General features: G+C 48.2%; 1 protein-coding gene across 2 annotated transcripts in view; it reads left to right on the top strand.

Annotated features, from left to right (window-relative positions):
* The window catches only part of LOC144768684 (serine protease 27-like), a 227,348-nt gene that overhangs the window by 78,141 nt on the left and 123,738 nt on the right, over positions 1-25,469 (top strand). For both annotated transcript variants that reach the window (XM_078652513.1, XM_078652514.1), the window contains exons 3-4: positions 8,515-8,541; positions 23,286-23,448. In XM_078652513.1, coding sequence (XP_078508639.1) covers positions 8,515-8,541; positions 23,286-23,448 — 190 coding nt within the window. The remainder of the gene's footprint in view (positions 1-8,514; positions 8,542-23,285; positions 23,449-25,469) is intronic.

The following is a 25,469-nucleotide window of genomic DNA, read 5'->3' on the forward strand; positions in this document are numbered from 1 at the left end:
AAGCATCCCCGGCGTCTGTGGGGGGCCGTTGTAGAGATGAGGCAAGCTTAATGCCCAGAGTTGCCGAGTGTGTTCCCTGGTTAGAGTAGGCACTGAGGTGAGAATTATCGAGTCCGTTGACCCTGGTCCAAGACCCTGCCGCGTCGGGAATTGAACCCTGGTCCCGGGCCGTTCTCTGCTTACTGGTCTGCTGCCTCTAACCATTGAGCCACACCACTCCACGTCCTTCTCCAGTGGACCCTTTTGATGACTGGTTGCCTGGTCAGTTTTTAATTTTAGTGTGAGTCAATCTACCTCTTCCAGGACCCCGAATCTGTTTGCCACAGTTAGACTGAATAGTAGGGGGTCTCAGTTGTTGATACCCCTGTCCTGGTGGTGGTTGGTTTTGATACCACTCACCTGCATTGAGCTTTTATCTGCCCTGGCAATACCTAGCCAGCCAAAACAAGCAATTGTTCTTAAATTCTAGTTGGGTTTCTCTTTGTCCCACTTTAACTTCAGGTACACCTGCCAGTACGATAACATATGGGGTTGAGGCTGCGGGGAGTTTTATTATCATCAGATTGTCCCCACAGACCATGCCCCTGAACATGTTCCCAAACCCATCCCTGCCCCCTTTGTTCTGGGACCCATCTCCTGCCGTGCTGTCCTTCGGGGTGACCTTGGTTGCTGGTTCCTGCTCCCCCAGCTTGGGTTCTGAGTCTGGGCCACCTTCAGCCAGGGTCAGAGTGGATTCTTCACCAGGGGGAGCATTGGGCCTTCCCGTGCCCTTTACAGCATCAATGTCAGTATGACAGGAAGAGACAGTTTCACTTGCTCTTACCAGAGCAGGCCTTTCATGGGTATGTCCATCCCTGTGGTCCCACAGGTTGACCAACTTGTCCAGTCGGGTAACCAGGGGGGCAAGCACGTCTCTCACAATGCTTCTAATCTGGCCCCGTAAGTCCTCCATCAGGGTAACTGCCCTGGGCGGGAATGTCTCATCCAATTGCGGGCTAAGGCCAATGTCCAAGACCTGGTTACTTACTGACTCCAGGCTTACAGATGTCCCATCATTAGTTTTTTTCCGTTTTACCCCTGCCCTTATGGATTGTTTGGGTTTGTTGTTCTTTACTGAGCCTTTATTCTCGCCCCCCTTCCGCGTGGATGGTTTCGTTGCGACTCCCATTTCGGTGCCTGCAGCGACAGTGTGGGGGTGCTTTCCAAGTCACTACTGACTGTGGATAGGGCCGGGTCAGTCGGGGTACACCGTAAGTCAGGGGTCAGCGACAATCGTCTTTCTGTGAGTTCTATCTCAGTAGCCACCACCCCTATAGCCCTCTGAAGCATCTGAACAATTGAGCAAAGGCAATTTGCTGTTTCTATGTGTGCTGCAGAATTCAGCACACATATAAACAGAAAAAAACGAGGAGATTTATTTTTCTTGTTTCACCTGTTTAATACCTGGGAGCCTATTTACAGCGCTCCGTTTATCATCTCCTTGTGTTAGCCTATTTACAAGGACATTGAGCCACAGGAACCTCACTTTTAATGACGTTCCTGTGGCGCAATTCCCTGCTCCATATTAAGTGGCGTAAATATGCACCTTATCACAGCAGTCCGCTGCGGCAAAGGGGTGGGCAAAGGGTGTTGCTGTGGACGTTCCACCACAACACCCATTGCTTTTTGACGCTACCCCCTATTTACAAGGGCGGCATAAATATGGGGCAGTACCAAAAATAAGACCAGGGAAAACCTGGTCTTAAATAGGCGCAACAAGGGGAAATGAATAATTTCCACTTGTTTTTGCTATTTGTATGTGTGCTGCAGCACACATAGGAACAGCAAATCACCATTAGTGATTATTCATGTGCAGGAAGGTGTCCCTCCCTGCACAAACAATCATTAAACAATGGCATTTTGTGGAGGGGGCATGGCCTACAGCCAAAGAAGATGGCCTCACACTAGGGGAGCAGCGCGGCAGATCCTGTTTTAACACCCCTTATCCGTTATAATCCGTAGGAATTGGCGGCACCTACCGCCTTTGGGAGCTGAAGGGAAGCGGCGGACAGCGTCCGATTCCAGCCCTGCTCCAGTTTCTACGCCCTTTGGCTGCCGGTGAGAAGCATAGCTGGGGAGCCTGGCAGAGACAAAATGGCACCCGCGGCGGAGGAGTTCTGAGCCTTAAGCCTCGCGCCGCGGGGGAAACGTGTGGTGGCGGACATCAGAAGCGGAGAGTGTGGTTTTGCTGGGCCTCCCCACAGCGGCGCTGAGCGGGTTGAGATCCCGTACTCGGACAGATCAGAGCCAGCTGGTGGCGGTGGCGCAGGATCTGGCAGCCGCCCCGCGGTCGGAACGGAACCATCCACGGCGGCGGGAGTCAGCGCTGGGGTGCAGAGGGCCAGGCGCGGTGTGAACTGGTGGGCCACGGCTGGTCCCGTACTCCTCACAGAAGCAGCGGAGATTCTGTTGGTCGCAAAGCGACAGGCCAGACAGAAGCGGAATAGCGGCATAGCGTCTCAACGCGCTGGAAGTTGGCGAAATATCCTCGGTGGGCGGACGGAGCCCGATGAGGCCTGCAAAGTGGGGACATTAGCCATCAGAGACGGCAATGGGCCAGGTGAGTGTGTGAGGTGGACGCGCGGCACCAACAGCAGCAGCACAAAGGGGAAGGGAGGACCCCCCCCGAAGCAGGCCTCGGACTGGAAAGAGGCCAGGATTGGCAGGCGGCACTGGGCTGGTAGAGGACTGGCGGCACTGGGCAGACTGGAAGCTATTGGAAGCTAGTGGGCAAGTGGTGCAGCCAAGCTTTAGTTCACATTGCAGCGGGCCCACCAAGACACGCCGCACAAGACAAGCAGCAGGTCGCTGCGGTGAGAGGGGGCTTGGAACTTTGAATAGCTTCTCGCTGGATGCAGGGTGCTGTTTAGTTTGGACTGGGGGCTCTTCCAGGGTCATTGGCTGGAGTAGTTGGAGCACTTCTTCGGGGTGCAGTGGAACCAGCCCGGTTTGTGGGCTCCCAAGTGAAGTGTCGTCCGCAAGTGTCAAGGAGCAGGCCTCCAGGGGCTTTGCGGAGAGGGCCTTGGGCAGGCCGGTAAGTGGGGCCCAGCTGACAGCAGTAAGTGACAAGGCAGACACTAGGAACATGGGCCGCAATCGACCATTAACCCAGAGCCAAACGAATTCTATTGATAAGTACACGGTCAGCATGGACAGGGAGGAGAACTCGCAACGCGGATGTCAGCAGGACGAGGCATCAGGGGACGGGCCGGATCCTTCACTTAGAGACACAATGTTGGCTATCCAGAAGATGCGCGGTGCCCTAAAAGACATGCGTGGTACCTTGGAACCTAAAGTAGACTCGGTTACCGAGGAAGGTTAATCTTCTACTCGCAGACTTCAGCAATATGTCAGACAAGGTCTCGGAGGCTGAGAGCAGTATCAGCAGTCTGCAATCAAAGACGATTTTGTTAGGTTCCCTGCAGGGGGTGTGCACTCTATCCTGTCAGTATGTCTTCTTTTGCTGCCGCAGACTTATTACAAATCCTGATTTTGTTGATGGTGGGGTTTCTAGGGCGACAGTCACTCTGCATATTACATTGGTGGGTGGTTGGGGGCCCACTTAGCAGGGAGGGGGGTGTGGGGTAGGGGGACGTGTAAGAAGTTTTGGGGAAGTTTGATATTTGGCTTATACAGTTTCCAAGGTTCAAGCTCAAGAGTTACACAGTGGATTAAAGCAGTGGCCAGTAAAAGATTCGAGACAATTCAGGCCTCTATACTGGAATGGGTGACCAGACACGCCTAAAGATATGGGCGTGGAATGTCAATGGTTTGGGCAATAAAATTAAGCATACGTTGGTTCTGCAATACTTGAAACGCCATTCCCCGGACTTAGTGCTCCTTCAGGAGACCCACATATGAAGTAATAAATGCAAGGCCTTGAACCGGTTTGGGTATATGATCTAGGGTGGTGGGTATACTAATCCGTAGTACACTACCTCTTATTGTCACGGGTACATGGATGGAAGACTCGGGGTGATCTGCAGCGGTGGCGATCAGGTGGGAAGGGCGCACGATAGTACTCAGCTCCTGCTACATTCCACCAGGCCTCCATGCCCAGGCATACGTGAAATTGGGGGCACATCTGACAGATCTCCCTCGGGGCACCTTGGTGCTCGGGTGACACCAACGCAGTCATGGAGGCCGACTTAGACCGCTCGGGGGAGAGGCTGGGTAACAGAGGGGAACTGGGCCTGCGGGGGTTTGTAGCAGCGCTGGGACTCAGGGATGTATGGTGTACACATAATCGCTCCAACAGACAATATACCTTCTACTCTGCTAGGCATGGGACCTTTTCCAGAATAGACCACCTCTTTGTGCTGGGGGATCAACTTGGTGACTTCATGGACTACTGCATCATGGCCAGACCACTCACTGGTGGGGGTCACTCTCAAGGGACCAATGAGAGATAGGGCGGTCTTTCCTAGGATTGGCCCTTGGCGCCTCAGAGACGACCTCTTCTCGGACAAACTGAGGGAGAGTTCCCAATCATATTTTTCAGAGAACAAGGGCTCGGTCGATTCCCACTTGACCCTGTGGGAAGCTTATAAAACCGTACTACGGGGCCAGGCTCAGGCACTTATTGGCGCCCAAAAAAAAGCGGAAGCGCTCCAAATGAGGCAATTGGAGAGTGAAATCGAATCAATGGAGAAAGCCATCAGTGAGTCCCCATCTTTGGAAAGAGGCTTTGAACTAGCCCTTAAGCAGAAGGAGCTTTGTGCATTGGCGGACGGTGAGGTCGGCGCCTACTCCCTCACCACGCAGCATAGGATTTACAATGCTGGGTACAAGAGCATGAAGCTACTGGCATGGCTTGAACGTCGTGACCGAGAGCGGTCCTGGGTGGCGGAAGTGAAAGACAGGTCTGGAGCCCTGGCAACCACTAGTGTTGCTATAGCAGAGGCCTTTGTGTCATACTATGATGGGTTCTACACCCCGGTATGCACGAGGACGGAGACAGACTGCGAGGTGTTTCTGTGTGATTTTGCTCTGCCCACCCTGTCTAGTGAGCAAGCCAACAGTTTGGAGGCTGAGCTCACGGGGTTGGAGCTAGGGGAAGCCCTCAATTCCCTGCAGGCCGGTAAAGCTCAGGGACCTAACGGCCTACCGGTCGAAATTTATAAGAGGCAAGCCAATATCGTAATTGACCCCATCCAACAAATGTTCCTCGAAGCAAGGAGTTTGGGTAGGCTGACGCCTGATCAGCGGGAAGCCACCATTGTGGTCATCCACAAAGTAGGGAAGCCGCCCGATCAATGTTCGTCATACTGGCCTATATCGCTCCTCAATGTTGAGGCCAAGGTTCTGGCCAAAGCCCTGGCGACGAGATTACTAGTGGTATTGCCTGATTTGGTGCATGTCGATCAATCAGGGTTCATGCCGCACAGGAGCACTAGACTAAACTTGCGTCGGTTATATGGGGTTCTATACATGACTGAGGGGGAGGACGATACTCAAACAGCGTTGATTGCGCTGGACGCCTCAATGGCCTTTGATAGCATAGAATGGCCCTACTTGTTTAAAGTCTTGGAGCGTTTTGGCTTCGGGCCGGTGTTTTGAGGCTGGGTCCGCCTACTGTACGAACAGCCAGTGGCCAGAGTGAGGGTGAACGGAGCGATGTACTGGGTGTTCCACCTGCGCAGAGGCACTAGGCAGGGGTGTCTGCTGTCCCCTCTCCTTTTTGCCTTGGCCTTGGAGCCGTTGGTTCATGCGATTTGACGGGACAGGTCATTTTGGGGGCTGTCGCTTACAGAAGAGTGGGAGGAGCGTATATCATTATAAGCAGATGATATTGTCCTCTATATGGCCAGGCATTACCACTCGATGGCACAGGCGCTCCACCTGCTTGAGCTCTTCGGTAGTTACTCAGGGTATACGATCAATTGGACCAAATCGCTGATCTATCCCCTCTCTGGCCCTCCCCCGAGGATCCCGTCATGATGCTCCGCCTCGATCGCTGCTGAGGGGTTTGAATACCTTGGGGTTTATGTGACCAGGGACAGAGCGGAGTCCTTTAACAGGAATCTTGAGCCCCACCTGGGGCGGTTGGCTTCGGATGTCGCTCATTGGCGCTCCTTGCCCCTCTCCTTGATGGGGCGTGCTGCGCTTTTCAAGATGCTGGCACTGCCCGACTGCTTTACATACTGCAAAATTCGCCCTATCCGATCCCCGGTGGGGTGTTTAAACGCATCTCCCTGTTAGTGCGGATGCTGCTCTGGGATGGGGGAACCAGAGGATAGCGATGCGAAAGCTAACTAGGGGGGCGTACGACGGGTTCTGGCCCTCCCGGACGTTCAACTGTACTACTGGGCCTCACAGTTGCAGGTGGTTCATGACTGGGTCTATGCAGCGAGGTCGGAGCCGGTCTACAGGGTAGATAGGCATGTCATGCCGGGGGGCAGTTGTGAGCCTCTATTGTACACAAGTAAGCTATGTAAGGATCTTCTGTCACATACAGGGGTGGTGATTCAGTGTTGGAGGGAGGTTAATAAATTCTTGGGTTGGGCAGACACCCTTACGGGTAGAACACCGCTCTGGTCTGGCAACCAGCTGGTCGAGGTGTCCAGACTGACTGGCTTCAAGGGCTGGAGGCTCATCGGGATTGACTACTTGGGCGATGTGTGGAAAGGGAATGCTCCTAGATCTTTTGCCTATCTCCAAAAAGAGTACTGACTGCACGACTCCCAACACTACCACTATCTGCGCCTTACCTATGCCCTGCGAACACGCATCACACGGACGCAGCGCTCCCAGAATATTCTCCATTGAGGACAGACTCCTTCTTGACCCTATCCCGGAAAAGCCTACCTCTACCATTTACCACAAGCTCATTAATAACATGCCTGACCCCTGGTGACCCTGCGGGAGAGGTTGGAGGGTGACATCAGCAGCCTTGAAGATGACGACTGGCAGGATGCATTACAGAGTCCCGTGAAATAGCAATTAGGATCAGGTTCCGTCTGGTGCAAGTGAAAATACTGCATCGGGTGTATTACGCGCGTACTCAATTGTTCTCCTGGGGGAGGTGCTTGTCTCCTTTGTGTGCGAGGGGCTGTCAGGAGAGGGGACCTTTTTCCACATACTGTGGGACTGTCCGCACATAGTGCCCTTCTGGACCAAAGTTGTACAAACGATGGTGTTGGTGGTGGGATCGTCGGTGCCGGTGGATCCGAGGTGGTTGCTGCTAATGATTAGAGGGGCTACTGACTGGTCCAGATATAACGAGATCTGGCTAGCCACAGCTGCGGGAGTGGCAAAACGAAATATAGCCAGCAACTGGGGGGGGCGGGCGCCCCCCAATGGGAGCAATGGATTAGGGACCTGGACTGGTGTCAAAGGGCGAAGGAGACTGTCTATAAATCCAGAGGATGTGTCAAGAAATGGAAAAAGGTGTGGGGCCCCTGGCGCAGATACCGGGCTGAGCGGGCGGGGTTGGGATTAAGCCGATTGTATTAATTGTCCATTCTGCTATGGGAGTTACTGTGAAAGTAATATGTACTGCTGTTTTTTCTATATTTCTTTAGATCACTGCTGTACAATGAATGAGATCTTGAGCATTTTTTTTAAAATGACATTTTGCAACTTCTATATGTGCTTCATACTGCAGCACACATAGAAGCTACAAATCACCATTATTGTTTGTTTATGTGCAGAAAGGGACACCTTCCTGCACATCAGCAATCATTCCCTGCAACACAGGCACACTTGCACTATAGTGAATGGGTGCTTGCGTTGGCGCTAGGCAGCTAAATTTAGCACCAGCGCTAGGGGAAATGCAGAGGTGCACTGCATTCTTGTAAATATGTGCCATCCCTACGTTTTGAAACTGTCAGAGTGCATCGTTAGCAATTTTGGCTTGACACCCGCTTCAACAGTTTCCTTGTAAATATGCCCCCTGGTTTTCCCTGGTCTTATTTTTGGCACTGCACGATGTTTATGCTACCCTTGTAAATAGGGGGCAGCGTCAAAAAGCAACAAAATGATGGATTTAGGCCCAGGTCCCTGTACTGTGGTGAATGTATGACATTGTTCTGCATTCTGTCCATCAATTGTTCTTTTTGCATTTGTCACCCCGAGTGGGACGGGTATGCCCAGACGTGGGTCCCGTGCTCTCCATGCCACTGGAGTCAAGCTATCCTGGCCAAAGAGGGGTGAAACCCTGAAACCAGTCCTAGGATGCTTGCTTCCAGTCCAGGGAGGACCTGGTCTGGCAGTTCGGACTGGACTGTTCCCATAAGGCACAGGGTCAAGACTGTTTTGCATATGGCTGGGTTCAAACTGGAATGGCCTGGTGAGCAAAAAAACGATGGATTTAAGCTTAGATCTCTGTACCGGGGTGAATGTATGACATTGTTCTGCATTCTGTCCATCAATTGTTCTTTTTGCATATATTCGCGTAATAGCAAATTAAGATGTCTTTGAAACTACTTAGATTTTTTTTTCTAATCCATAGCTTTTATTTTTGTTTTCAATTAGAGATCCAGGAAGCAGAACCTGCAAATGGTAAGAAGATCATACAATGACAAAAATGTACCTATTATCTTTCACTGCACATGAGTGAATGGTATGAGTGTGTCTGTGCTTCTATCCACCTAGCTCACTCTAATGTTCTTCGTCTATTTGTTTGTATTCTGGATTTTTAACCCTCATGACCTACTTCCATTGCTTGCTCACTGTATCCACATTCCACTTTTCGCTCCTCTGTTCTAAGCTCTCACCACTGCTACATCATTTAAGATGGAAGATTGTGAAAGAACATTATGACAACATGCTTTGCATGTGATTGCAAACACTATGATTACTACCTCTAGTTCTCCTACAACCTCTACCTCTAGTTCGCCAAAGTTTCTGCACAAGGGTAATTAAGTTAAAATCTGGACTTTCAGGTCCCCTTTAAATTCCTTCACGAAATAAACAAACACTGTCCACTCGTTCTATTTGGAATCAGGCAGAGCATTATGTTTCCCCTGGTGGTGCCCCGGCTGGCGTAACACTGATGGCACCAAGGACTTGTATCCTTTGGGGTAAAGACCTCATTTATAGTTTAGTGGACGCTACAAGTATGGTGGAGTGCCCTGGCCACCAAACTGATGATCTACTTGCTCTATTTAGAGGTCAGGTAGCAGAAGAGATAACAAAGTACAAAATGTGCCTCCACGTGTTATGTTTTGTACGTGTCAGACCCTAGGAACACAGACAACTGGACAATCCTATTGTTCCTAAGGAACCAGAGATTGTTGTGAGTTCACTGAAGCCCAGCATCTCTTTGTTAGACCTTGACTTTCAAGCTGTAGCAGGCTTGATCAGATAAGGCTGAAGGGTGATTTACATTTTGAAAATTAACTGGGTTTAACAATCGAATAGCGTGCAATAATGATGCCTAGGCAGTGTTATGACTTTAAAAGGAATTCAAGGCTTATAATAACTTTAGTTTGCAATATCAGAGTAATTAGTACGCTGGAAGAATTTCACTTCTGTATGATGGCAGTAATTTACACTCCTCAAACTAGTGGTAGCAGAAATAGCTTGGTGTTTAGGCCGTAAAGTAACATGACATAGGCATTGCATAGGCATGGTGCCTGGTCTGTGTGAGAGTCAGAAAGTTTTGCTTAGCGGTCTGTAAGTCTTCAGTCTTCATGCTCAGGTGGGTACAACACAGGTTCCTTTATCAGGTATCTCTGGCCCCATCGGGGGCCGTTCCTCCGCAAATGGTGGAGGGACGTGGCCCGACTGGCTCCGAGCCAGCAGGTAAAAAATAAAAAGATTACCTAAATTATTTTATTTTTCATTTGCCGGCAATGAGCCAGCGTGTTCAGGGAGGAGCAGGGCCGAGGCATGGGAGAGGGGAGGAGAAGTGCTATGTGCACTCTCTAAGTGGGAATGTGTGTTTGACCGTCCAAACACACTTGCACGCTTAGGTTTCTCCAGCCCGGTTGCATTGAATAGCACGACTGGAGTAGCCCCACAGACTCCTTGGTCTGAGCGGAGTGTCTTTTCAGCCAGCGCAGACCAATCCCCTCGCGCTTCTCATAGCACGAGAGCAGAGTGGGGATTGCACAGGGAGTCTGTCCCAGTTTATGCTGAGGGCCTGGGACCAGGAGGGGACACTGAAGTGAGGCACAATGTAGGAGGCAAACAATTACATAGGAAAGATATGTTCGTTATTTTTGAGTGTTGTATGTAAATGTTAGCTAGTTTTAATATTTTTATTAATATGTAATAATAATAACTTTTCAAATATGTAATTGCAGATGGTTATATGTGACTCCTGAAGAAGGCGTTTTTCGCCGAAACGCGCGTCGAGTTATTCTTCTTCAATTGGTTTCAGAGACTTAGCAACCATCAATTGTGGTGTAACTTTTAATTGTGTGTTATTATGTACAACAAGTGTATATAATACTTTTTAATTTTGTATTGTTATGTGATCTGTACAATGTCAGTCTCTTTTATATATGAATTTTTTATTATGGTTATTAAAAATATGTCTGTACTTTACGTATGATTATGTATTATTTGCACGCCTGTTCCTAGTCATTGGTGGACTCCATTACTTGTTGTCTAGGATGTTTAACTGCCTAGGATTTTTGCACACACAATGTAGGAGGCAGCCGCAGCTCCAGGTAAGTGGTTTACATTTTTTTTTATTATTAAACTGCCCCCTGGAGCTGCCCCTCCTGTGCTACCCCTTGCTTCCTCTACTCACCTCACCACCTCTTCATTGTGTCGGCCGCCACTAGGCCCCATATGTTTAAAGCCTGCATGGTTTTGGCGACTGTAATGGGGTTGTTCAGTGTACCCCACAATTGGACACCTCATTTGTATTAAAATCTGCACAATCTTTGTCACTTTTACGAAATTGTTGTATATGCTTGAAGAGAAAGGGCTGCCCTAACACTCAGAAGCCTCAATAATTGCATACACTGTGCTCAGTTTGAATTCTGCTACACGCCTCTTACATCTGGCGACAAAATAAACTTTGTGGCAAGTTACAATTATTTGTACGATGCTTTATATTCGATGAAGAACCATATGGTAATACGTGCTTCTGTTCGTCAAACACACTAGATAATTTCCTGTTATGTAGCCCCTAATTTAGGAAACGTTATTAGGGGTACCCCTTTTTGTGCAAACTAATTTCCTGTTTCACTTCACCAATCATGATATAAATTTTTTTTTTTAAACCTTTATTATTCATTTCAATAACATTACAGGCATGGGCCTACAACCACAGGGGCCGGCCGCTAATCAACGTGGAAGCAAATATATTGTAGTATGCTACAGCTCTTCAGCCGACATCCCTAAGGTCCGGCAGCGATTCAGGATAAAGGTCGCATTGAACGCATAGTTAAGTCACAGGATGTGATAAAGGTTTCATTTTTAAATTAACTAAATAAACGCATCGGGTGCTACACAATCGAAGATACAATACGGTGGCGAGGCAGAGAAACAGGATATGCAAATCAGAAACAGCTACTATTGCGACGCTGGCGTTAAAGAATACTATTCAGGATATGAAGCCATACAATACCAAGTCTACATTAAGGGGCAGTCCCAAGAGCCCGCCCATCCAAAGATCAGGATAATGAAAGAAACAAGAGCACCCGATACGGATATACAATACTAATCAGAACATTTCGCCAACTATACTAATAAAAGGAAAGAAAAGGAAAGAAAGAAAAAGGCCATAGAAACAAAATAAAGGCGAAACAAAAATCCCACCCTCCAACCCCCCACCCTGCACCCCTGCAGTTGGCTACAGCCTAACCCCCCTAGCAGCGTGCCTGTCGCCCGAATAACTAAGACCCTAAATGAAGGAAGAAGTGGAGGAGGAGAAAGCGTATGAGCACCCGGTCTCCCTCTCCCCATCCGGACACCAACCACCCCTGCGATAGCTCAAATAATACCAGGAGATATGACAGTAAAAATTCAGGGGAATCACTAAACCCCACCCGACCTCACTCTAATACCCAGATCCCAGTCCCATGTCCGCCAAGGCCCCAAAGTCAAACCCATCGAAGCAGTCTCATCCTTGGCCCTTCCGATCTTGCACGCAAACACCATCCGGCAGCAGCACCGCAGTCATTATAGATCCAGGATACGAGAGGACTACCGCAGAGGATAGTCCACAGAAAGCCCGAAAAACAAAGTCATTACCAGCCACGATCATCAATAGGCCCTCTATCATCGGCACCCTGTCCAAGTGATGTTCCCTCCGCGGAAGCGGCAAAGCAGACGGGGAAGGCAGAGATGTCGTGGCAATCCAGTCGGCTCCGACGGAAAACTCCAGGATAAAGAGGCCAAGCGGAAGTACCCCAGGCGACGACAATGGCGGGTGCGACCAACTCACCGGGGGACCAAGTACGCTACTCTCTGTCGGTACACAACTCTGCACCAGATCGTTGTGCCATGGGCGGTCATCAGTGGTCATCCCAGACCTCACGGGAACCGTCGATATCGGTAGTCGTAGTAGATAATCAGAGCCCGGTCCCGTGCAGTCCGCTTCAGGCCCATCAGCAAGCATTGTACCGAGTCGAGATTCAATATGAGCTTGCAGCTCCATGATGCCGGCCAAAACGGTCCGCAATGTCGGCTCTCTATTCGTCAGATCCGACTCCGCTCTTCCGATCACAAACATAGTGGCAGTCCCCGAAGAGCCCGGTCCTCCCGGCAATAACAGAGCGGAGCGGATCGCAACTGAGGGCGTCCTGTAGACAAAATGGACCTGGACAGCGAGCGAGGGCCCACCCCCAGCGGACCCCGGCGATGTCTAACGGGGTCCCCGGGCAGGAGCCCCCAAACCTCCACAGACGTCTCAGGTCAATTGTCAGACGACATCAATAAAACTACGTCGATCGCCATCTAAATCAGACATGCAGACTTCCACGGTTGAGACCGGACCCCGTCATAGTCACACGGCCAATGTTGTTCCACTACGTCCCGGCTGGGCTCAAACTCGAGGCCCCGGCTTACAAGCTGCGATAGGCCAGGATCCAAAAGACGACATAACTCAGTCAATTCTGGCGACAAAGGTCTGGGGAATGAACCAAACGATGCAGCAAGGTGTCATCTCCCTGGAGGTCGGGCATAACATCAGGATAAGTTGCAGGATCATCCGGCTGGAAACGGAGGTCAGCGGAGCCGGGCGCCTAAGCGGCCATCTCAGTTGGTAGCGTGGCTCCTCCCCCATGATATAATTTTAGTTTTAAAAAATGAGGTTAATACTGCAGGCGACAAATACTATATTTTCACTCAATGCATTCCGCACAATGTTATAGCTTCTTATGAAGGGAATCTTGACAGGGTGTGTTTGCAGCTATATATATAAATCGGGAATGTTAAGTTCAGTAGCAGCTGCTACCGAACGTGGGTGGTGAGGCGGCTGGGAGCGGAGGAGGGGAGGAATACAAAATAAATCAAAGCACTTACCTGAATACCACTGCCTTTCCTCTCCGCAGCAGCTAGCACACAGCCTCTCAGAACCCCTAGCCAATCAGGATGCTGCCTTACAGCAGCATTTTGATTGGTCTGAGCGCTGTGGTTTGGCGCTCAGGGAGGGACTGAAAGGCTGTGCATGCTTTCCACCCAGAATGTGCAATACATCCTGTGGAGATCATGCAAAGTGCGCATGCCGGTTTGGTCGGCCCAAGACGGCCGGCCAAACCGTCACACGCACCTAAGGTGCAGCCACCACTTCTCCTCCCTTGACGTCACAAGAGCCATGCCCCACCCGCCTGAACCTAATCTGGCTGCAAGCTGAATACAATAAATAAAATGATAATAACGTTATCATCATTTTAGTTTTTGTATTTAGCTTGCAGTTGAAACAGTAGGGCAACGCTCCTCCACCTTAGCAGAGGAGCCGCCGTTCATTACGTTTAATTACACTTAAGCTTGAGTTTCATCCGCCTCTCTTACCGTCTCCAACCATGTCTCTGCATAAGGTACGCATGGCGCCAGGGACGTAGATTCCATTGGTGTAGGGGTTGCAGTGGCACCGGGCCCGGAACCATGCTTATTGCTGTACTTTTTAATTCAAACAACCGTCAGGCCCCATTTTCATCGCTGAACTAGGTCCCATGACATACTCGCTACACTTCTGCATGGCTCAAGAATTTTCTCACATACTAATCCATACGGTTGTGGTGTTTTTAGTCCTAGATACCCAGGGGCTCATTTATGAAAAAGTAAGGCGGTACAGCACAGCAAGGTGACTTGCTGTGCTGCACTGCTTGACAGGGAAAGGGCAGGAATGTGCAGTTTTTAAGACAATATGGCACATTCTTCTCCTTTCCCATGCATTTGTGCCCTTTTGGCAGCCTGATACCAACGCAAGCACCCATTTCACAATAGTGCAAGGGTGCCTGTGTTGCATGCAGGATTGTTTTTGTGCAAGAAGGTGCCCCTTCCTGCACAAAAACAATCCTGGGAGGCATATTCCTCTTTTTATGTGTGCTGCAGAATGCAACACACATAGAAAGAGGAAGAAACTGCCCTGGGAAGGCATAACTTTTTGGTGCATTTCCAGGTTCACCAGTTTTACAAAATATTGGAATGCGTCAAACACCCTGAGAGTTGCGTGGGAACATCCATGCAACATGCATGGAACGCCTTACCAGGGCAGAGTAACGCATCGCCGCAATTTGCCCTGCGTTGCGTTACTTCAGATTTATGAAGCCACTGAGGTCCAAGCAAAGAGGCTTTGCGTGGCTTCCTAAATCTTAAGGTTTGCGTTGCGCATGTACCACATTGCCTGGTGCAAATACGATGCAAACCTCCTTGTAAATTTACTCTCCCAATGTTCTGCAATTGTTGGCTCTCTGATTCCTACATTTGTGAGAGTAATCTAGCTCTCACGAGCAAGGACTCTGAGTTGCTGAACAATCTTTGAGACAAGTATTGCTGTAATATATGCATTCCTGGAGGCTAGTTATTGCAGGGAAGCTCATTGAAGTTCAAGAAATTCCACTTTCGGCTTTGATTTTGAAGGGCATCGCACGGCTGGAGTAGTCAAGGCTTACTCTTGGAGGGAGATGTAGGTTGAGAACCTTTCATACAATTAGAACAGAATTAACACACAGCCGTTGAAGGTCCAATCAGTGTTATATCATTATTGACAGAGATAACACAGTAGAAACAAAAAGACCAATCAGACCACACCAAGGGGTCCATTAGGATGGCGGGCGGACTACCTTCGGTAATCGGGACCACCCACCATAAGGGGGGGGGGCCCGCGGGGGGTATTAAGATGCGTCCGTCACTGTAGCGGGCGCATCCTGTATTTTTAGCATTGTGGCGGGCGGTTCTCTCAGCACTGCCCGCCACAATGCTAAAAATGCACTTTTACATTTGCATAAACAAAGCGGCAGGCCCCGGATACCCCCCCGTGTGCACCCCCCACCTCTCCTTTACTCTGGGGGCCCGCAGGGGGCCCCCAGAGTGAAGACCGCATGCCTTTCCATGGCAGCGATGACGCCACGGAAAGGCATCTCCCTAAGCCCGTTGTAATATGGCTGGCGGTGTCTAATAGACACCGCCACCATATTAATCTTTTTCTGCCCCGGCCGCAAGGCGACCGGGGTGGAAAAGCGGCGGACGGTCTTTCCGTCCGACGAGGTCCCCCCGCCATTCTAATATGGCGGGGGGATTCGAATGCGGATGTCGGGCGAATTGCCCCCGCCAGCCTGGCGGTAGCCACCGCCAGCCTGGCGGGGGCAATCCGCCCGACATCCTAATGGGCCCCCAAGTGTTTATTTTCTGTATATACGCTTGGTCGGTTTGGATAACATACAGTGGTCGCTTTACCAGTTATTGGTCTATATGTCTGATGGTAGCCTCTTGGGAGCTGATACAGATTTAGAAATTCAAGCAGGTAATATATTCATCATCCAAAGTCTGGCTCTTGTGGTTCTCAGCACCAGATGCAAGCTGAGCAGCCATGTGCATTTTAGATTCAGATCTTGAAGATGATTCACAGAAGCTTACTGTTGTCCTATGATGGTTTCATGCTGGATGTGATCCCTTTCCAAAGGGACTATCAGGGAGTCCCTACTGGATGGGAACAGCCACAGAATTCCATGTGTTAGGCAAAAGAGAGCCAGGCTGCCTTCAGCAATAGTCATTAAATGCAGCACTTTTTTCCTGAGGCTCCATGAGCTCTCCCCACTGTGTTCCTGGTAGGGGAGTACTCCCTAATAAGGTAATGTGGGGAGATGTGCAGAGACAACCTTGGTTGTTTCATAGTTTCATCGTTGTCAAGTTGTGTGATGGCATTGGTGCCTCGATCTCAGCAAAAGCCCTCCACTTGGCTTCAAGGTGTTGTGTGATATGATCAGGCTATTTCCCTGCACTCTTGGCTACTTGCCTACTTCTCTACTATTTGGAAGCATCTTTAAATTACTCTGAGAACGGACCTTTCTTTTGGTTTGGCAGGCTAATTGTAGCCAGCCTTGCTGTTTTCACAAGATGTGGTCCTACTATCTGAGATGACACAGGACATTGGCAATTCGTGAAGCCAGACTGTCTGAGGCAAAATCTTTGTGCCCCCTGGAGTTTTGATTTCTGGTCCGGAGAAGCAATATGGAAGGTAATGGGGTTCTGTTTCCCTAGGTATCCACAGAAGGATGGTGGGCCAACTGGAATTTGGGTCTTCTCATGCAGCAATCACCTGTTCCAGCAGGGTCTCAATAAAGGGCTGAAGAGATTCTCTGGAGCCAAAGCAGTTGACTGAAATGAAATATACACCATGTTACTCAAATCATGGTCTCTTATTCACTTATTCATAAAGATTAGTGTTCATTCAAAACAATTCAGTTTGCTCACCCGGCTTGACGGGGACTGGACCTCACCTGGACCAAGCTCAGGAAATGGAGGCCCCGCTCTGTGAAGGTAAAGCAAAGGTAAACCATGGAGTAATATGGGAGAACTAAAGGTATTCAGTCCTTTTAGTAGCATGGTGTATATTTCATTTTTCCTTAGATGACAGCTGCATCCGTTGATGTGGAGGGTCAGTTGAAGTAGGTTGTATCGGTCCAGTGTATAGGTTGGCTTATTGAATAGGTTTATTTCTGATTCTGCAATAAAAATATATTTAAAAAAAAAAAAGTAGGTTGTATCGGTTCCAACCTCATATTCTGATTTGTAATTTCACTATAAGTAGTCTTCCTTGTATATTAGTGTTCACTGTAGGTTAGCACAAACCTGGTTTTGCAGTAGCAAAGTTATAGAGCAGAGGCTATGAAAAAAGCCGAGGGATTTGGTTCCCTATACGCTGAAACATGTTGGCCTTTCATTTGCAGTTATTTGTTTAAACTGCCTCTTGCACTGTTCTGCTTTTAATTAGGGGGTGAGTCGGTTTCCTAATAAAATGTTTCCTGTTTTTCGCCTCATCACCCTATTTTAGTCACCACTTTTTTGTGTTTTGCACTACACTGTATTCCCTTGTGATCTGGTATCAAGAACATATTCTCTATCTTTAGTGATTAAGGGTCTGATCCAATCCAGCTGATCTGCATTGGAATGGTAATAAGTCTCAATGATCAAGGGACATACCATCCCATTAGATGAATGACCAACTAAGAATATTGATCACTGCTGTAGATTGATGAGAATCCATTTAGCTGTCTCTGGATCTCACTATTAATCACTTTACTTTCTGCTCTCATTTTTCATTTTTTATTTTTTCATTGATTGTTTGGTCTTTGTGGGCTCTCATATGACCCATGTTTTTGACTCCCTCTGTGAGGAGTTGAAGTTCGTTGGCTACAGTGTTGGCCATTAGAACCCCGGTTCTTTTTGTGTTTTACATTAGAGCGTAATGGGGATGTGAACCTGGGAAGGTCTTTAAATATCCCTATGACCCTCTCTCTCTTGTTGGTATAGTTGTAAGCCTTAGGTGTCAGGATTCAGGGCAAAAGCAGGCAACCTAGAGTATGCAATACTGGAAACAGTGGAAGCCAGGTCAGTGGAACTCACAAGAACAGGAATACAGGATTGGTAATTGCATAATCCCTCATACACTCATTTCCTGTGGTTACGGTCACATCCTGCTTAATGATGGTAGAGCCCTATGAACGACTAGTCAGGGCTCATGATCTTTACCTGGCAACGTGTCACTAGTTGCATTGGTTCTCCATATTTGAATTAGTTTACACTCTTATCCGTGCTTCATGTTAATTCTTTTCTTCCATTTCGGTTCCCTCGGTTTCCCTGTTAGTTCCTTGCTAGTTCCCCTTTGCCTTTCTTTCTCTTGTTGGTTTGTCTTCTCTCCTTGTTTGTTTTATAGTTCTGCCCAGTGGGTTTGCGGCAGCACCCCGGGGGCTTACAGCAGGATTCCAGGTCAGTCCAAGGCTCATCAGAGCAACGTCTACTGCTGAAGCTGGTAAGCTTTGTAAACCTATGTGTGTGCTGCATTCATAACTCGGCTGGTCAAATACACTTACTTATCATACTCTGTTTTCCCTCTTGAATAGTTTTGAGCTAAGTCCACATCATCATGGTAACATGGGCTGTCACTACTGAGACGATTCTGCAACAGTGAGCAAAATCGATTCAGGTGGTTTTCTCATTTCCTTTCCCTGTTTTTAGGTTTCGCCTCGTCGAAAGCTGCGCACCGCGCAGCTTTTCGGCGCAGGCGAAATCTAATGTTTACACTATGTGGCTTGAGAATCCGCCCTCTGTTCCATTGGCTAGCTCCATAAATGGAGGCTAGCCATTGGAACAGAGATCTGCTCATCATTCTGCGAGCAGATTCGTGGGCGTTCCTGCCATTTTTATTCATCCCGCCCCTTTTTTTGCTGTCACGAAGAGGTGGGCCCATTGTGGGTGTTTACTTTTTTTTTTGGGCTGATGTTTGCGGCCGCCATTTTTTCATGAAGCTGGGGCTGAGCGGATGCTCGAGATGTTCCGTTCTCCCCAGGAAACTGTCTTCGGCGGCATCCTTATGGCTCCCTTCTTCCAGATGAGAGGCGCAAACCACACAGCCGCGGAACACCAGAGTCTCCACAGCATCAAAATCGGCCGTCGGGACATTGCTGGCCGAAGCTGCTATCGTGGTGAGTCTGCACCCCCCCCTCTCCTACCGGCAGCAAGCAGTGCGGAGCTCGCTTGCACCCGATCCTCTGCCCCCCCACCCCCCCCACCCCCCTCTCCTACCGGCACCAAGCAGTGCGGAGCTCGCTTGCACCCGATCCTCTGCCCCCCCCCCCACCACCCTCTCCTACCGGCACCCCAAGACAGCCGTATTTGGGCTGGTCATACTTATGATAATGATAGCATGCTCATTCTGCTAGATATGTACCATAAGTGGCCCATACAACACTTCGCAATCATTACTAAACTAGATATGTATCCTAAGGGGCCCATGTAACGCTTTGCAATCATTACTCAACGAAGTATACGTATGGATCCGTGGTACAGAGTTTTTTTGATAGTTTTTTGAGGGTTTGATGTTGATTGACAGCTAACACACCTTGTGGAGCCGCAAGTATAGTGATACATGATATTTAGGCATTTTTATGACAATGCGCAAGTATTCTGGGACACACGCGCAATAAAGTTACTTAATTCAAAGTTTCTTTGTAAGTGGTGTAGCATCTGCACACGCAGTAAGCTTGCCACGCATGCGCAAGTTTTAACATTGACTAAAATACCCTGGAACTGCTACAAGGCACCTATGGGTCCTAACGTCGAGGCGAGGGGAAGAGACCCACTTAAATGGCTGTCCTGCCCTCCGGTCGCAGCTCGTGTACAACAACAAGGTACCAATGAGAGGTAAGTGTAGGGCACGGTTATTGGGGCTTGGTTTATGTACCTAAAGAACGAGTGGCTGGGTCGTGTTTAATAACAAGGGTATCTATTGTTAACAGTAGGGATCTATTGATTCTAAACTAGCATTTGCAGAGACACCGGTCCAGTTAAATATTCTGGATGCCTGTCATGCACGGCTGTGCTTGCAAGGGTCATATGTTAAACTACGACCACCACTTTTTATAGTAATCCCTGGGTGTAATTATCTAGCCATTGCAGGGATAAAGGTGCCACTGTACATTGGCGTTCCGTTTTTCACTTCAGATGCCTTTTACATCACGGCTGTCTTTAGAAACCGTTATAGGTTAAACTACAGCACCACTCCGAAATGAAATAACCTGCCATTGGCGCATTAGTGGCTATTACTCTAGCAGCGTTCCCCGCCTATATATCGTGCAGGGAATGGGACGCTCCTTTGTTATATACCACTCATGTAGGGCAAACAAGCAATATTGGTATGATCCCCAATACAAGATCCATGAGACAATATCGTGGTGACAGATGCAGACGACCGATCTGCAGCTCCTCCGGCGGCTGTGCGGGCATCTAGGCCGGAGTGGCGGGAGGTCGCCAACAGAGAGGAGTTGCCGCATCAGAGCGTCGGCTGAGCACGGCGGTGACCGGGGACTTCTGTGGTGAGTGCAGCAGTGCGGAGCTCGCTTATTGTATTGTGGGATTAACTTTCCAACTCTGTCTACCAGAACCTTCCTGGGAGAAGGTACTTATTGTAAACTTCGTGGTATCTGATTCAGATCACCGCTGTGTAGTCCTCCCGCAGTTCGTTGCTTCCAGGAGTTGCAGGTAGTAGGCTAACGAAAACGGTAACTCCTGTCACCTCTTTTGACGAGCGATATTGGGGTGATCTTAGTGACCCCACCACTCACATACGTTCATTGTTAGAGGCTGGTGGGTGAATGGGGCTCTGTGAGAGGTCCTCCGTCAGCCCTAGAAGGCAAAGCAGTTAGTATGAGCATCTGCATAACCACAAACCACTTTTAGGCATCACCTTCCTGGGACTGAATTCACGTCTTAAAGAGAATTTCATTGGAGGAGGAAGGAGCCATGCAATGGACTCTCTTTATGGATTTTACTGGTCTTGTGTTGCATGATAGCCAAGAAAGTGCCTAGAAGGACTCAAATCTAGAACTGCCACCAAATCAGGGGACATGTAGTCACTCGCAAAGTCTTGTGCTTTTCATAGCTGACCTAGCTCTGGGCTGTTTCATGCAGAAGGCAATGGATTGCTGGTTACGCAGTTGTCTGTATCCTTTGCGTCTTAGTTCTTTCTCCCTGTCACAAGTCGTATTTCTGTTTTGTCTAGAGTGTTGGCTTAGCTGGTTAAGGGACTCATTACAAGTTGACTGAAGCTTTATCCCCCAGAAGGATGGGGATGTCCCTCCAGCTCCTATTCGGATTGTCCCGATGTTCTCACAACCAATATTACTTTTGAAGAAATATGATATGATCACTAGTCTAGCTATTCAGGTTTCAGATCCTATAAAAAAGGATTAATTCCCTATGGAGTAATGAGGCAAGACTTCGCACACAGGACTTTTTTGGCATGCATGGATGGCAGTGAAGCATTCACTCGAGAAAGGATAGGCCCTTTGCATTTAGGCTTTTCAGTCTGTTGAAATGGTTAAGATTGCAGTTAAGATTAAGCTAATGGCAATGTAAATGACAATGCCATTTATTTATCTGTTTTCAAAACCAACACATAAATACAAATTTTGTCATTTACAATGCCAATAGCTCTAACGTTTCCAAAGGCGAAACCATTGCATTGTAAATGCTTGTTTCCCAAGTTCCTATCACTGGCAGCAAGTCTACCTGTGCTTGCGGGTGTGGATATTCAAGCACACCTGGGCTTTTAGCAGGTCTGCACCATCAGAACCTAACATCAGTCTACTCTAAGCTTTTTCTAAGAGACGCACCCATAGTTTTACTACAATGCAAAGTAGCCATATTTTGAGTGACTTGATTAGGGTCTACCCAAAAATCATATTCAATTTTATTCAAATACACAGATATCAGATAAAGAGCTCTGTTCCTTGCTTACCATTCATTACACACAGCAGCGGTTCCTTCGCTAAGGTGGAGGAGTGTCGCCCCAGTGCTCTGCGAGCAGTTTAAAAAGGAAAAATGAAATGACAATAACGGATTATTATCATTTTATTTTTTCGTTCCTGTTTAGGTACGGCCTGGACTGGCCCGAACACTCTAAGTGCGCATGACGGTTCGACCGGTCATCTTGGGCTGGCCAAACAGTCATGCGCACTTTGCATGTTCTCCACCTGCTGTATTGCACAGCCTGGGTCGAGAACATGCACAATCTCATATAGTCCCCGACTGAGCGCCAAACCACGGCTCTCAGACCTATCACGACGCTGCTGTCATGGTGATAGCAGCATCATGATTGGCTAGGGAAGCCTGTGTGCTTCCTGCGTGTCAACACCCGAAAAGGACTGGGAGGCAGCGGCCGGCCTGCAGGTAAGTGGTTCCAGAGCTTAGGCTAATCACCAAGCTAAAGAGTCTTCCTGAAGTAGGGTAGGTGTAAAATCCAATGCTTGGCCTCTCTCAGATAGAATTGCTTGTGGGTAACTAGATTAAAGTAACATTTTATAATCTCTTAAAAATGACATATTGGAAACAGCATTTCTCAAAGCTAATGCACATTCATTACACATACTTATATGTATATAGAAGCTGCTACCAAGAAAATACTATTTGTTTCTTGAAATATATATTGTTGGCTACTAGACAGAGGCTGTAGGCAGCTGTGCATGGGTGTTTATGTCGTGGAAGGCCCAGAACAATGGCGCAGACGAGACACAAGGATGTTTGTCTGTAATTAAATTTTAGAGATGCACGGTGGTGTAAATTGGCTAAGCTATGTAAGGATTGTGTCTAACGTACATGAGACACGTTTAATGTGGCTTCTACATTAAGGATGGTTTTACCATTTACTCGGAGCACGAGAGGGAAAGGGTCAATGGCAGATACATTTATTTGGCTGCAGCATTAATACTGACTGCCGCACTCTGTGAACAAGGGGAAAAAGAGAAATAGCAGACCAGGATGAAAACTGATAGGCCGCATTTTATGCTAAATGAGAAACAGAAGACATAACACAGCACCCACCATTCAGTCATCTGGCACTCGTAAGTCCAGCTCTTCAAATGTGCATATACAGTATTTCTACAGTGAGAAGCTAGCCTAAAGGCAGTGGAGCATTTCGGATTCTGCATTTCTAATTTCTGACTTTTGCTCTCCACTTACTTACTGCTGTTACTCTGTGTGGCTAGTATGAATTCAACACTATTACCATTATGGCTAGCCCTAACTGAAAACCAATGTTGTATTTGGCACAGACAGACACTCTGATGAAAGTCCTTTTATTAGAAGACTTCAATTTACTTTTGATAACTTTAATCCTATCGCAGTGTGTGGATCACCACTGGTCTCCCCGCGGATTGTAGGAGGACAAGATGCGCAGGACGGGGCATGGCCCTGGCAGGTCAGCATCTATGTGAACAGTCATCCCCATTGTGGAGGATCACTCATCGCCAACCAGTGGGTGCTGTCTGCGGCTCACTGCTTCTCCCCGTAAGTATGAAAGGACTCCTGAAGCACCATGGTGGGGATGAGGAACTGTGTTGCTGTGAAGGCAAGTTTGTGCTTAAGTTTTCATAACCTTTTACCCACAAAAGATAACCAGACCAAATGTGCGTCTTTTCCCCTCCCACATGTTGGGCATTCTAAAGATATCTAGGGTTTGTGGGTTCCCCTGGAGGGCACCGAGAAAATAGCCAAATTGTTCCAAAAGTTGGAGATTTTTAGGGGGAAAAAAAAGAGCTATGCAAGAAAATTTGTTTTTTTCTGAAGGTGGCATCAAAAAAAGGTTTGCTATGCTAAGATTGCCCTTTTCCATGTTCTCAGGACAGGCAGAGTTGTACAAAAAATCTTTTTTTCAACACAGTTTTTGCAATTTTCTAAGTGATAGGTATTATTTTGTATTTTTGCTGTTTTTTGGGGTGGGTGGGGCAGAGTTGTTAAAGTCATGGGAAAACCTGGAAACTGTACATTGCTGAAAAGTAGCACGCTTTCTCTTCCCCCATCCCCCCCCCCCCCCCCCCCCCAATGGCGGCTGAATTTTCCTGATGCAATTTGTGTGTGCTCTCTTTCCAGGTAAAAGTTGCCCCTAAATTAATGTAATATTGTTTTGAAAGCATATGCAAGTTTATGGATAAAAATAAAAGTGCAGGGCAGAGCCAACCGGCCCATCGTGGCGGGCGCCCTCTGAGTGAGCTCCGCGAGCCCGGGCCGTGCAGACTTGTCTCTGGCCCCTGTGCCGCAGTGTTGTTGAGCCCGGCCCGGAGCGTGTACAGGAGGTTTAGATAGAGACAGCTGGGCCGCCGACATCGAGAAAGGCCCGGGCAGGGCTGGTGGTGGCCCACGTTGAGTGACCGACTGTTGTGTGTTATACTGCTATGGGACAGTATTATGACAGTATGTCTTCCTTTTCTATTGCCAGCGTCATACACGTCACCATAGAATGTTAAGAATGTACTTATGTGACGTCACCTGTTCCGTTGGCAGATGACAGCTGACTTCGTCCATGCTAGTTGTTTATCCCGCTACTGCGGGCCCTTGTTGTAATAATAAACATATTACTTTCAACAACACCTTATCCGTGTGTTGTATGCTACAATTGGCGACGAGGGTCTTTCTACGACAAGGGCCAGTGGAGGTGATTAAATGGTCGGCCGATGATTGAAGATCGTGATCGATCGGAGAGAAAATTATTGCGGGGAGAAACGGATGAAGAAAATGCACGGAGTGAGTACAATGCGCTGTGAGACGAGCGCTGATGAGAGGAAATTATTTTTCGATAAGGATTAGCAGCGCGTAAATTACAACTTGACAGACTCGTGAAGTCGAAGAAGGGGAGTGCAGCGTGTATTATACAGAAGGAGCCCTGCTGGGCTGGCACGTTGTGTGAGACCTGAGAATACCGGCAAGGCAGCGGCGCTGTGGAAGCAGACAGGAAATATTTTCGCGCGCTCCGTTGACAGCGCTCAGCTGAGGCGTCAGTCAGTTACCTCAGCTGAGACGCGTGAAGCATGCTGGGAGCGCGCTGATTGGTACATGAAGAGAGCGTCATCGACGTAAACAGCGTGCGGCCATTTTAAGGTAGTTCTAAACACCGGCAGTACGATAACTAAGCTGTTAAGGCGCTGAAAGGAAAACACACGTGCAAAAGTAAATGAAAACGAGCAGACGAATTATAAAAGAAATAAAACAAGTAAGCCTCAAGGAAATATATCGGAAGTAAGGAATATTATTTTTAAGTGAAGATCTTTGTGGTAACAGTCAGCAGAGAAAGGAAAGCATAAAATTGAGTATGGCAGAATGCAATAACATATGTGCTCCTCCTCGTTTCTTGGATGAGCCTGGTAAACCCACCATGAAATGGAAAAAGAAGGTGAGGGCTTTTGAAAATTACATTGTTTCTATAAATGGGAAAGCTTTTGATGCTGAAAGGAAATGTTCTTTATTATTTGGACTATTAGGTAAAGCAGGTCAGGATATATTTGACAGCCTGCCTGAATATGAAAATCCACCTG

This window comes from Lissotriton helveticus, chromosome 7, assembly GCF_964261635.1.
Source record: "Lissotriton helveticus chromosome 7, aLisHel1.1, whole genome shotgun sequence".
Classification (NCBI taxonomy): Eukaryota; Metazoa; Chordata; class Amphibia; order Caudata; family Salamandridae; genus Lissotriton; species Lissotriton helveticus.